We start from the raw sequence: 14,968 nt of genomic DNA, 5'->3' as shown, positions 1-14,968 counted from the left end.
CTTCCTGATTTCCTTTGGTAGGCAGAATAGAAAAACAAGTTTTGAAAAGTGACAGACTAGTAAACACCATTATTTAGAGGTTCCTTGTACTTAAAGCATAAAGTTAACATTCAAGTATAACAAGCAATAAGACAGACAAATTGTATTTTAACCTTTGTGGCAAGATGCTTTAATATGTAGAGGTAAAGAGTTCTTATTATAATAACAGGGGCCTTTTATGGAAACCTATCTGGAATGCTTTGTACAATTTTGGGATCCTTATCTAGTGTGGTATATACTCAGCTTACAGAGGGTCAAAGTTCACTCGGTTGATTTCTCTAAAGAGAGGGCTGTTGTTTGAAGAGAGATCAACTGGAATGGGCCTATATTTTCTGGAGTTGAGACAAATAAGGATCTTGCGTTTCAATGAAATCATTTCAAAGGGCTGAACAAGTTCAATGTTAAGAGGCTAGTTTTCCTGCTGGTCAGTCTAGAACAAAGAATCTTAGACTTAGAATAAGGAGTTAGCCATTTAGGTTTTGGAGGAGAAGAATGGTCATGATCTGGGAATATAAATCTTTAGATTTTCTGTCGATGATTATTTTCTTAGGAAGTCAAAGGATATGGAAATAATATGGAAAGGTGGAGCTGATATAGAGTTATGCCTATAGTGATTCTGTGATTAACTGTAGAGTTCATTGGAAGACTTTCAAAACACTATCTACATTGGATTTTCAATGTTATAAATTGGAAATGTGGTAAATTTTAAAACTGTTATCCATCACTGCCTGTAAGCTCTCATTCAAGCATACACAATCCTGATTTGGAACTATATCACTGTTCATTCACTGTCACTGGATTAAAATCCTGGAACTCAAATGATTCCTAAGAGCATAATTGGCTTAAGCATCCTTGTGGATTGCAGTGGGTGAAAAAGGTGGCTCATTACCTGCTTCTTAAGGCACTTAGGAATGGGTTATATATGCAGGTCTTGACAATGATGCCCATATCCCATGAAAGACAATAAAACAAAATGTTTCTCATTCAGATCACTAGCACCACATCAAACATGGAGTCAATACATGCCAATTGTTCACTCTGATTTTACATAAGCATTTCATAATTGTTTTTGGACACAGCATAAAAGGTAACTTAACTTCCATTATACACAATCATTAATATATCCGGAAAGCAACTTGGAGCTAATGGTATTTTCTACCTTTGCTTGGATTGGATATCATTAGATTGGAAACTAGAAAATATAACTCCTTTATTCAAAAATGTAGGCAGACAGAAGCAGGAAATTATACATTAGTAAACTCCACATCTGCCATGGAAAGATAATAGAAGCTATTATTAATAACATTTTAGCAGGCCACTTAGAGAAGTTCAAGATAATCAAGCAGCCAATGTGGTTTTGTAACTGGTAGTAATTTTAGTCTATTGGTCATCTTGCCTCCACCATTGAAAATCGTTGAAACAGTAACGTGCTGTGGATAAAGGAGAACGTGTGAAATGTACTGTACTTAAATTTCTAGAAAGCATTAGCTAAGATGTCATATCAAAAGTTCTTGAGGATAATAAAAATTCATCATGGGTGGGGCAACATGTTGGCATGGATTGAAAATTGGATGGCTAATAAGTAAAAGAGTAGAAATAAATAAGTAATTTTCTGGTTAGCAAGATGTAATGTGTGCTGCACCACAAGGATCAGTGCTGAGATTCAACTGTTAATAATTTATATAAATGACTTGGATGAAAGGATGGAAGGTATGATTGCTAAATTTGCTGATGAAACAAAGATAGATAGGGAAGTAAGTTATGCAGAGGGCAAAGGAAACTTACAAAGTGTTTCAGATATGGAAAATAGAGGGCAATGTGGAAAAATGTGATATTTCCACTTTGGCCAGAAAACGAAAAATGTATTATTTAAATGGCGGGATATCACAAACCCTGAGATGCAGAGATGCCCCAATGCATGAATTACAAAAGGTTTCTATGCAGATACAACAAGTAATTAGGAAAGCTAATAGAGAGTGTTATTATTAATTGCAATGGGCATTAAATATAAAATAAAAAGTATAAAAGAAGCTGGTCTTCAAATATTCAGGGCATTGTTGAAACTAAATGTGTAATACTGTAAATTGTCATGTCATTTAAGGAATGATGTAAATGCATTGGAAGCAGTTCAGAGAAAATTACCAGACTAAAACCTGGAATGGTTCAAATTAGAGGAAAGGTTGAACAAGTTAAAGGAAAAAGTAAAGTCATGGTGGTCTTACCAGACCTTAGGGCTGCCTTCTCATTAGAGAGAGGGGTGACTGGTGGTGGTTTTGATTTGTTGATCACCATGTTTCATGCAAAGCACGAGGTTGACAAGGTGAGTCCTTCATGGTAATCTCAGCTGGTGAGGGAATTGAAACCACACTGTTGGTGTCACTCTGCATCATAAATCACTAGGCTAGTACCCAGTGGATTTTAGAAGAATATGAGGTGATTTGATTGACTTGTCTTAATTGAAACAGAAAAGATCGCGGGACCTTAACAAGTGCATGTGAAAAGAATATTTATTTTGTTGGAGATTCTAGAACTAGGGGTCATTATTTAAAAACAAGAGGTCACGCATTTATGACGGAAAGGATGAGAAATCTTTTTCTCACAAAGGGCTGAATGTCTTTCGAACACTCTTCCTCAATAGGTATGGAAGCACAAATTTTCAGTATTATTAAGGGACAAGTCAATAGATTTTCATCAAAAAGAGATGAAAGGTCATCATGGGATGGTGGGCATGTAAGAGTAATCGTCTTACTGAATGGGGAACAGGCTTAAGGAGTTGCAGTTTACATTTATCTGCCATGCGCATATTTTCTGTTATGGGAAATCAAAGTATAACTAGCACAAGCATATTAAAAACAACTTTGTTAATTTATTCACTAATATCAAAGTGACAGCTTTAAGCAATAGCTAAATTCAGTTAAAAAAATTAGCACTAACCTCATGCCAACATTGATTCATGATCTCATACACTGCCTTCGATGCTTGTTTTGGTCGATACAGTCGACAACCAGATGAAATGAACTCAACAACTTCAGCATTTGTTTTGGTTTCAAATGGCATCTTGCCCTCATTATAAACTTCCCACATCAAAACCCCTGCAAATTAAACATTTGTTGTTGACTTCACTAAGTGCAAACTAATCTTAAGTCAAAGTACTCACTTCATTTGTGAAAAACATCACCATTATGGCTGAAAACAGGTAGACTGAATTATCCTGGATTTAAACCCTCCAACCACAAAGGATGAATACAGATTTTTCCAGCTCTCATTTCCCCTCCCCCCCACCTTTTCTCAGTCCCAACCCTCAGACTCAGCACCGCCTTCTTGACCTGCAATCTTCTTCCCGACCTCTCCGCCCCAACCCCCTCTCCGGTCTATCACCCTCACCTTAACCTCCTTCCACCTATCGTATTCCCATGCCCCTCCCCCAAGTCCCTCCTCCCTACCTTTTATCTTAGCCTGCTTGGCACACCCTCCTCATTCCTGAAGAAGGGCTTATGCCAGAAACGTCGATTCTCCTGTTCCTTTGATGCTGCCTGACCTGCTGCGCTTTTCCAGCAACACATTTGTAAGCTCTGATCTCCAGCATCTGCAGTCCTCATTTTCTCCTCCTGAATTATCCGGGACAATAGCTAATTTTTAGCAAATTGCAGACTTTTCATTTATCCAAGTGTTTCGAGAAAGGATACAATCATGTGATGTCCAACAAAATGGGCGAAGTGCACATAGTCTGGAAATAATTTTCCAACTTTACATACAAATTGGGGAGCCTCACTATCCAATGGATTATATTGGAAAATTTGTCAATGTGCTACACACTATTTACTAGTAACATTAAATGTTATTGATTTTTGCAGTTCGTGATTACAATTGGAAGTAACTTTCTACTAGTTTGTTAAGCAGTAGTTTGAATGTGATACATCATTAGTTAGATAAAGGTAGGCAACAATTGGAGATGGTTTACTGGTAGCAGAAGACAAACCAGCTGTCAGCATGGAATGTTTCAATCTCATTAATATAGTGAAGGCAGCATCATGCTCTCTAGACAAGGTGTTCAGGAAGTCTTCTCTCAGTCTGCCTCCTCTCCTTTTGGTCTGATTTCTATCTGAAAATGTGTTGCTGGAGAAGCGCAGCAGGTCAGGCAGCATCCAGGGAACAGGAGAATCGACGTTTCGGGCATAAGCCCTTCTTCAGGATTCCTGAAGAAGGGCTTATGCCCGAAACGTCGATTCTCCTGTTCCCTGGATGCTGCCTGACCTGCTGCGCTTTTCCAGCAACACATTTTCAGCTCTGATCTCCAGCATCTGCAGACGTCACTTTCTCCTCTGATTTCTATCTGCCTGGCAAGGACTGCTCAATGAAGACTGCTTTCAAGGATAACTCCCCAAAGAAGAACTCCCCTCTGCCCAACCTGGATACGAATTATACAAATGCAATGTTTGCATTTATTTTGAGAGAACTTGAATATAAAAGCAGGGATGTATATAGGAGGCTCTATAAAGCTCTGGTCAGACCACATTTAGAATATTGTGCACAGTTTTGGGCCCCATATCTCTGGAAGGTTGTACTGGTCCTGGAGCGGGCTCAGAGGAGGTTCACGAGAATGGTCCCAAGAATGAAAAGCTTAACATATGAGGAATGTTTGAAGACTCTGGGACCACATTCGATGCAGCTTAGAAGGATGGGGGAGGGGGGAGATCGAACTGAAACTTACAGAATATTAAATGGCCTGGACAGAATGGATGTTGGGAAGATGTTTCCGTTGGTAGGCGAGATTAGGACCCAAGGGCACAGCCTTAGAGTAAAGGGAACAGAGATAAGGAGAAACTTCTTCAGCCAGAGAGTAGTGAATCTATGAAATCTATGGAATTCACTGCCACAAAAGGCAGTGGAGGCTAGACCATTGAGTATATTTAAGTATATAAATAGGTTCTTGATCATCAAGGGGATTAAGGGTTACAGGGAGAAAGTGGGAGAATGGGATTGAGAAATTTATCAGCATGCATGGCAGAGCAGACCCAATGGGCTGAATGGCCTAATTTCTGCTCTTCTAGATTAGATTAGATTCCCTTCAGTGTGGAAACAGGCTTTAGCCCAACAAGTCCACACCGACCTTCCAAAGAGTAACCCACCCAGACCCATTCCCCTCTGACTAATGCACCTAGCACTATGGGCAATTTAGCATGGCCAATTCACCTGACCTGCACATCTTTGGACTTTGGGAGGAAACTGGAGCACCCAGAGGAAACCCACACAGACATGAGGAGAATGTGCAAATTCCGCACAGTTGCCCAAGGCTGGAATCGAACTCAGGTCCTTAGCTCTGTGAGGCAGCAGTGCTAACCACTGTCCCACCCTCAATTGTCTGAACCTTATGTGGCCAATGGTCAAGGCACTGCTACTCATAACGATGTCCTTTGTTACCACTTCCGCCTTCATCTGAGAATTAGTTTTCATTCTAGGTCTCTGCACAGATTCTCCAATGCAGATTTAGCTTCCATAATATTTTTGGCCTCAGCATAATTATTCCAGCAAGGAATTAGTGTCTCCTAGCAACTCCTGTCCCAAGTACTCCTCTCTGAGCCTGACACTTATTGATACATCATATTTCTAGGGGCAGCTTATGTTCTCAGAGTCAATCAATAGTCTGAACCTTATTTGGCCAATGGTCAAGGCAATATATCATAACGATGTCCTTTGCTCCCACTCCCGCCTTCAACTGAGAATTAGTTTTCATTCCTTTTAAGAACAAAACCTTAAATTTCAAAAACAATACGTTGATAATATGGTGTGCTTGATGCTAAACAAATTGTTGATCCTATTTTTGGGCATTATGAGTACCACGATTTTTATAATTCTTCCATTTGTTTTCAAATACTAAAATTTTGGAAAGTTAATTATTGCTAAAATAACTGTTAAATTAAATCTCACAAGGAAAATTCAGTTTTAAGGGACTCCAATATTGGACAGTAGATTGTTGGAAAATAGTTTATGAGAACTCAACGCGATGAGGCCTCAACCAAAATAACTTGAATTTGGACAAATTATCGTTTCTGTTCAAAATAAACTGGATTTAAATAGGTGATTGAAATTTGTTTGTAGATTTTATTTTGGCGATATGAATAATAAAATGTCAATTGATAAAATTTACATATGGAATAAATTTTAAAGAGTCTCTAATAACCAAGCTTTAGCTGACTTTTTAAAAACTATTATTGCTTTGCTTATAATGCTCATCTCAAAAGTGTCAGCATTATTAAAGGTCTTTGACAAATACATTATTAAATGTATTTGACAGAAAATGATTTCCTTTATCCTTTCATGGGATGTGCATATCACTGCCACAACAAATACATTGCTTTGCCATTTCTGAGGGCAGTGAGGAATCAACCATAATACAGTGGGCCAACAGCCACTATAGTCTAGACTATAGCCACTATAGACTAGACTTGATAAGGACAGAAAATTTTCCTCTTGTCATGAAGACACTTCACATTTATAATTTCTTTTAGGACGTAAGTTTTGAGGAATTGTAAAAACATGGATTTATTTCACGTTTTGTGAGAACTACTGCAGTGGTTTATTTAAAAGTGGTAATTTAATGGTCACTGAACACATCATAATACATATCACCATAAGACAGTAGGATGAAGGAATAAAACAAGACCATCCAGTTCAATGAGTCTGCTCCACCATCCGATGAGATCTTGGCTGATCTGGTAATACTCAACTCCACTTTTCTGTCTTTTCCCTACATCATATTCCATCCGTCAAGATTTTGCCCACTCACTTAACCGGTCTACATATCTGTGCAGACTTTTATGTCATCTTCACAGAGCATTCAAGATGGCACTAGATGATGTTTTCAACTGAAATAGTGTGCAGGGATATGGACAAAGGCGGGAGATTAGTACTAGGTAATAAAACCAACGCAGGCATGAGGGGTTAAATGGCCTGCTCTGTACTGTAACAATTCTGTGGTTGTGACTTACAAGCCAGTTAGCTTAACATTTGTTGTTGGGAAAATGTTAGAGTTTATTATAAATGAGTAACAGCAGAGCATTTAGATATACATAGTATTATCAAGTAGCATCAGCTTGGCTTCATGAAGGGAAAACCATGCTTAGCAAATTTACTAGAATTCTTTGAGGAGCAGGATAGATAAAGGAGAAGAGGAGAAAATAATATATTTGGATTTTCAGAAGATGTTCATAAGTGGCATTAGGCTACTTAACAAGATAAGAGCCCACAGTTTTGGAAGTTGTACATTAGCATGGATAGAGGATTGGCAACTAATAGAAGACCAAAACAAAAACAAATTGCTAGAGAGAGTCAGCATTTGTGGAGCAAAAGTGGAGTTAACATTTCGGGTCCTCTGATCCTGCTTCCTTAATAGGAGACAAGAGTTTGAATAAGAAGGCATTCTCAAGATGGCAACCTGAAACTAGTGGAGCGCCACAGAGATCAGCTCTGAGACCACAATTATTTACCACATATATTAATTTGTTTTCTCCTGAAGGGTACATGCGTATATGTTTGTGGTTATTTATAATGATTAACATTTTTTCTTCTATATTTGCAAATTATTAACCTATTCTTGCATTCTCATTGAACTACTTTTATTTTGGCAACATCCATAAATTCTGTTTATTAATCAAAATATTCTGTCAGTCAGTCAATGAGATCAAGGCTAATTTGTATTAGTCACTTGATGGTAGATCTTTTTATTTAAAAACAGAAGGTTCTTAAATTATCCATCTCGGTAACTAGAAAGTTTAATTTTATCTTGAGAGCTGTGGAGTAATGGGATAACAGCAAAAGTGCATTCCTCCGGTGTTCGTCTTAAAAACTAATCTGACAGTTTCATGGTCATCAAGCTTTGATTCCAGATTTTGTTGATAGAATTTAAATTCTATTGGCTGTCACTGCAATTTGAAACCATTTCCCAGAGCAAGAGCCTTTCTTTCTGGGTTACTGGGTGGTGACATTACCATTAAATCATCTCTACGTAAAAATTATACTTGAAGACATCTGCTTGCACATATAAAATAAAGTTCCTTACCAAATGACCACACATCAGATTTACTGCTGAACTTAGAGTAATGTAGCACCTCAGGAGGTGACCATTTCACAGGAAACTTGGCACCTGAAGAACTAGTGTACTGATCATCCAAGACATATCTAAAGACAATGCAATTAAATAAAGATATATTTGTTAACAAATCATAGAACCTTGAGCATAAGAGATCACCTTACACATTGCAAGCCAATGATGCTTGCTCTACATAAAGTCAATCTACAATAATCTATTTTTCTGCTCTTCCCCATGCTTATTATATTCAGTGTTCCTCTAATTGTCAGTTATGTTTCAAGGTGGAAATTTAGTGTTGAAAACATATCAATAGCACTTGTTCGAATGCATTCAATATTGTAATAAATTCAAACAAAAATATTTCCAATTTCTTCTTTTTTGCATTTCATTTAAATATCAAATTTATGTTTCCTTGTTACAGATTCATCGACTAGTGGAAATAAATTTTCATTATTTTTATTCACAAACTGTTTCAACATTGACTTGGTTCAGCTCGTTGGTCATCTTTTCACCTCTGAAAGTTTAGTTTGAAACTGCACTCCAGAAATTGAGGAACCTACCTAACCTAACATGCTCGTGCAATTGTAAACGGATGCTGCACTCTCAGAGATGTCATTCTTTTCATAAATATACCAAAATACCTTTTCAAGTGGTTGAGACGGACATTTAAATTCCATGATACTACTTGAAGAATGTTAATTTTAAAAAAAATTTAAGACAATATTATTTTCCAGTAATATCAATAAATTGATAATGCTCATGTTCCCTAGGATGACCTTTTAAGTGATGACTGTTTGTAAAGAAATCACCCCCTGAACAAAGAAATAAGAGTAGGAAAAGGCCTTTCAGCTCCACAAACTAATTTTATCATCCAATGAGATCAATCTGTATTATTACTTCAGTTACTTGCCAAGGCTTTATATCCCTTAATACCAATGACTAGCAATTATTTATCAACCTTAGATTAAAGTTATTAACATCTACCATTTTTATTGGAGAGGATTCCATACTTCCATCATATTTTGTGTAAAGCTTATCTCCTGAATGGCCCATTGCTAATTTTAAGGTTGTATCTCGGTGTCTTCAACTTCACTACCATCGGGAAACGTTTCAATCTATCCCATCAATTCTTTTGAAAATTGGAAAATATATATTAAAATTCTTTTTAATGTTCCATATCTGATTTTTATTACAAGCAATTGCCATTTTGTTCAAAGTTGATTAGAAAACCTGGGAAACTGATTTAAGTTTGAGATGGGGATCTGCCATGAACAACAGTACTCATTCAGTTGTAAATAACCAGATAGAATGAGCATAGCTAGGTTTGCAGTAAGGACATAGTCCACTCCAAATTATTATGACAGATGGTTTTGATCATTAAAATTCTAGCTATGCCCGTGCACACAAAAACCCAAAAATTTATTCTGGCCAAACTTCAGGTAACCTGTCCTATGAGAATCATACAGCTGTAGAGTATGAAGAGGCTCTTCAGCCCATCAGGTCAGTGACACTAATCTATCATCTCTAGACTAACAAGCTTGCATGTTATGACATTTCAAGTACTAGCCAACTTTCTTTTAAAGGTTGTGAGGTAACCCACCACAACTACTCTCCCACACAATGGACTACAGGCTTTTTTTTATTACAAGTATTTTTTAAAAGTGAGATTCTATCTGACCAAATTATTTCAGGCTAACTTGACTGAAATGTTTGAAGTGACCAGGTGTGTAATTATGGAAACGTATAGTCTACTTGGATTTTAGCAAGTCTTTTGATAAGGTGCCTAATAGGATACTGATAGCAAATGTAAGAGCTCATGGGATCCAAAAAAATTGGTTAATTGGATACAGAACTGGCTGAGTGGCAGGAAACAGAGAAATGATGGTCAAAGGATGTTTTTGTGACTGGAGGCCTGTGTCCAGCGGTGTTCTGCAGGAATCAGTGTTGGGGCCCTTGCTGCATGTGGTATATATAAATGATTTTGATTTGAATTTTGGAAGGCTGATCAGTAAATTTAGAGGCATAGAAATGTACAGCATGGAAACAGACATTTCCATTCAACTCGTCCACCCTGACCAGATATCCTAAATTAATCTAGTCCCATTTGCCAGCATTTGGCCCATATTCCTCTAAACCCTTCTTATGCATATATCCATCCGCTGCCTTTTAAATACTTTAATTATACCAGCTTCCACCACATCCTCTGGCACTCATTCCACACACACACATCACTCTCTGTGTGAATAAGTTGTCTTTAAGGTCATTTTCAAATCTTTCCCTTCTCACCTTAATGTATGCCCTTTAGCTTGATTCCTATACACTGCGGAAAAGACCTTGAATAGTCACTCTATGCCTCTCTATCCCTCTATAAACCTCTAAGATCACCCCACAGCCTCCAATGCTCCAAGGAAAGTAGCCCCAACCTTGTTAGCCTCTCCTTATAGCTCAAACTCTCCAATCCTGCTACATCCTTGTAAATCTTCTCTGAACCCTTTCAAGTTTAATGCCATCTTTCCTATAGGGATACCAGAATTGAATGTAGTATTCCAAAAGTCCAATGGGTACAGTAACTAATGTCCCGTACAGTCGCAACATAACCTCCCAACTCCTAAACTCAATGCACTGACCAGTAAAGACAAGTGTAACAAAAGCCTTCTTCACTATCCTGTCTACTTTCGACTCTACTTTCAATAAAAGTATGAATCTGCACCCCAAGGTCTCTTTGGTCAGTAACAGTCCACAGGACCCTACCAGTAAATGTATAAGTACTGCCTGATTTGACCTAGCAAAGTGCAACACCTCACATTTATCTAAATTAAACTCCATCTGCCACTTCTTGGGCCATTGGCCCATTTGATCAAGGTCCCATTGTACTGAGAGGTAACCTTCTTCACTGTCAATGATGCTACCAATTTTGGCGTCATCTGCAAACTTACAAACCATACCCCCTATATTCACATCCAAATATAGGGGCGGCACAGTGGCTCATTGGTTAGCACTGCCGCCTCACAGCGCCAGGGATCCGGGTTCAATTCCAACCTCGGGCAACTGTCTGTGTGGAGTTTGCACATTCTTCCAGTGTCTGTGTGGGTTTTCTCCGGGTACTCTGGTTTCCTCCCACAATCCAAAGATGTGCAGGTTAGGTGAACTGGGCACGCTAAATTGCCCATTACTCAGGGGTACATAGGGGGAATGGGTCTGGGTAGGTTACTCTTCGGAGGGTCAGTATGGACTTGTTGGGCCGAAAGGCCTGTTTCCATATTGAAGGTAATCTAATCTAATCCAGTCATTTATATAAATGACAAAACGCAGCAAACCTAGCACAGTTCTTGTGGCACATTGCTGGTTACAGGCCTCCAGTTTGAAAAGAAACCCTCCACCACTACCCTCTGTCTCCTACCAGTTGATAGTTTGCTAATTATATGAAAATTGGTGGGATGGTGAATAGTGAGAAGGATAGCTTTATACTACAGTAGGATATAGGTGGGCTGCTCCGATGAGCTGATCAGTGGAATTCAATCTGGATAAAGTGAGGTTTCACTACTCTCTCATGGGACATGCGTGTTGCTGGCTAGTCTGTTTTATATTGCACGATTTGCCCTGATAAAGTAGTGGTGAATTGTCTTCTTGAACTATGCAGTCAATGTTATTAGAAATGGAATTCCAGATAATAGTGATGCAATTAAGCTTGACAAACAGGGGATGAGAATATGGCAAGGCAAGGGACTCTACAACTAGCAGGTATTAAAAAGAACATTATATTTGATAGTACAGAATTTGAATATTGCTGAAGAACATCATTTTTGTGAGAGCTTTTCATCAGGACAATTCACGAGGATTACAAAAACAAAGGAAACAACAGTTCTAATGTATGAGAGGCAAGGGGACTCAGTAGAGGTGTTGCCTCAGAGAATGCACTAACCTAATAAGTGCAAAATGAAAAACTTTAGAAAATGCGTCTTTTTCAGCAATACTCAAGGAAATGATCATTTCCTCTCCCTCAGACCTACATCCTTTTTGTTGAAATAAAAACTCCAGTTGTTTAGCTACATTTGAAATAATTTAGAAAAATTGAATTAAATTGCTATAAATTAAATGAATATATTCCATCAGTGTGCTGACAGCACAATACAAAAGCAGCTCTGGATATTGTTCCATTACTGTGCTTAGAAAGCAAAAGATTCAGTTATATTATCAAAGATCTGGCTAAAGATATAAATCTAAGGTTTTTGGAGAAACTGCAGCCTTGAATTAAAAACTTCACTGAATATAACATGCAAGAGACAGTAAATTGACAGATGTTATTTTGAAAATTATTTTTAAATGTGTAATATTTTAATGTACTTATTTACTTTTAGATACAAGAAATTTCAGTTCCTGATGCTTGGCAGCAAAGTTAAAATCATCAAGTTAAAGGGATGGTGAGAGCATGGATAGGAAAAAATAGTGATAAGTGCTGTCTCTGGAACAAAGTTTGTAATGCTGTGCAGGGATTAGTACAAGCACCAATTATTTTCTTAACCTGTATTAAATGACATAGACTTGGGTGTGCAGGGGGCAATTTCACATTTCGTGCATGATAAAGAGGAAGTATTGCAAACAAAGAGGATGAATGTGATAGACTTCAAGAGACAGAGAAATTAATGATATGGCTGACAAAGTGGCAGATGAAATTTAATGCACAGAAGTGTGGAGTGACATATGTTTTTATCGAAACTGTGAGAAAAGGAATACAAAATAAGAATCTATGGGGTGCAAAAGCAAAGAAATCTCAAGATATATGGTCACAATTGTTGACAATAGCAGGGCGGGTCAAGAAAGGGATTAAGATACGTGACATCCTAGATTTTATAAAAACTTAATAGAATAGAAAAGCAAGGAATTTTTGGTGAACCTTTACAAAACATTATTTGGCCTCAATTGTAGTTTTATGCCCATGCTTTAAGAAATATGTTAAGAGATTAGAGATGGTTCATTAGAAAAGATTCAGAGAATGCTTCCAGGAATCAGTTACATGGATGGAGTGGAGAAGCTACAGCAATACAGATTTTAAAAGGTTTGATTAAAATCTTGGGAACTCTGAACATAGTACTGAGAAAATGAACTGTTCTCTTTTGGAAGGATCACGAACATGAGGACAATGATTTAAGGCGAATGTCAAAAGATTCAAAAGTGACACTGGGAAAAAAAAATTATTAGTGAATAATTAGGATCTGGAATGTATTGCCAGGAATAGAACTGGCTGCCTCACAGAAACTAGCACACATACTACAGGCCACATGGCCTCCTAGTGTGCTACAAAAGAACACTCATGAATTTTCAGAAAAGGGAGTAATTTGCATCAAATGTCTGAGGCCTAATGAAACAAAGTTTTGAGTTTATATAGATAGTTCCCATTGTAAATATGATTTGGAGATGCCGGTGTTGGACTGGGGTGTACAAAGTTAAAAATCACACAAAACCAGGTTATAGTCCAACAGGTTTAATTGGAAGCACTAGCTTTCAGAGCACCGCTACTTCATCAGGTAGTTGTAAATATGGACGTATAATGGATAAATGAAACAAACAGTGAACTGGAAATAATGGCAACAGGAATTTGATTTTGTAGTGGTAGTGTATGTATGAGGGTTACTTAGGACAGTCGACAAGATAGCTAATTTGTGAGAGAGAGAGAGGCCAATAGCATGGGTTGAATTTCCACACGAGCTGAGGTTATCATGAAGGATTCACTTATTAACCTCTCCCCAGAGATGAGTCATAGTGAGCCTCAGGTTAAATGACCATTAGTTATCTATTTCTAATGACAGAACAGCCCTATGATCTGGTAAGACTATAGCAACTTTACCTTCAGTGCATGTACACTGTAATCTTGAACTTCAGTTGCCCGCTTTATACTGACCATTCAAAGGCCATGCAACAAGATCATGGTTTACCGAATTGTGACTCTAACTACACTTTCCCATCTGCTTCCCTTGACCATAGGCTCCCTTGTAGTTCAAAAATCTAATACAGGCTTGAATGCATTCAATAATTTAAAGCCACTACACCCTGTTAGAGAAAATTCTAAAGGACAATGATGTTTTGAGAGGTCACCAACAACAGCTGACCATCATTAGTAACATAGGGAAGTACATTAAGGATATTTGAGAAGAACTGTGCCCCAGTGCACTTAAGAATTCAAATAAAATAGACTAAAAGAAATTATGTTCTCTTGTGCATTATGCACATTAAATCACAGGATTCAATCTCCCAGCTGTCACCATTGTGTATTTGCTATTGTTTTCTCTCTGCTTCTTGTTTTCCAAATCTAGTGACTGAAACGGAATTTATCAGGGAATTAGGTACCTTGGGAGCACTTCAAGGAGGCATGCCTAAAAAAAAAACAAGGTCAGAATTGAGAAATGGGGCAATAAGCAGGTGAAACTTTATTGCTGGAACAGCACAGCAGGTCTGGCAGCATCCAGGCAACAGGAGATTCGACGTTTCGGGCACGCCCTTCTTCAGGAATGAGGCCTGTGCCCGAAACGTCGAATCTCCTGTTCCCTGGATGCTGCCTGACCTGCTGTGCTGTTCCAGCAATAAAGTTTCAACTTTGATCTCCAGCATCTGCAGACCTCACTTTCTCCAATAAGCAGGTGACAATAGGTAAGAACTGCTGGTAGTGAGACAGAAGTGGGGCCCACATGTCCCTCAGGTAGGTGAAGTCTAGCTGTAACTGAGAAGTATTTAAGTGGTGATGGGAATTTTGTTAACTGTACATGGTCAGAATACTATGATTTCATGCTCTGCATAAAAAAGAAACTGAATTAAAATAAGCTCATGTTGAACAACACAATTAGG

General features: G+C 38.0%; 1 protein-coding gene across 7 annotated transcripts in view; it reads right to left on the bottom strand.

Moving 5' to 3' along the window:
• The window catches only part of LOC122550525 (tyrosine-protein kinase Tec-like), a 151,436-nt gene that overhangs the window by 6,872 nt on the left and 129,596 nt on the right, over positions 1 to 14,968 (bottom strand). For all 7 annotated transcript variants that reach the window (XM_043691392.1, XM_043691430.1, XM_043691420.1 and 4 more), the window contains 2 exons: positions 8,099 to 8,217; positions 2,974 to 3,131 (listed from right to left, as the gene is read on the bottom strand). In XM_043691392.1, the coding sequence (XP_043547327.1) occupies positions 2,974 to 3,131; positions 8,099 to 8,217 (277 nt within the window). The remainder of the gene's footprint in view (positions 1 to 2,973; positions 3,132 to 8,098; positions 8,218 to 14,968) is intronic.

This window comes from Chiloscyllium plagiosum, chromosome 1 (genome assembly GCF_004010195.1).
Source record: "Chiloscyllium plagiosum isolate BGI_BamShark_2017 chromosome 1, ASM401019v2, whole genome shotgun sequence".
NCBI classification, from domain to species: domain Eukaryota; kingdom Metazoa; phylum Chordata; class Chondrichthyes; order Orectolobiformes; family Hemiscylliidae; genus Chiloscyllium; species Chiloscyllium plagiosum.
The sequence above is the reverse complement of the archived record's forward strand: the minus strand, read 5'-3'. Positions and strand labels throughout refer to the sequence as shown.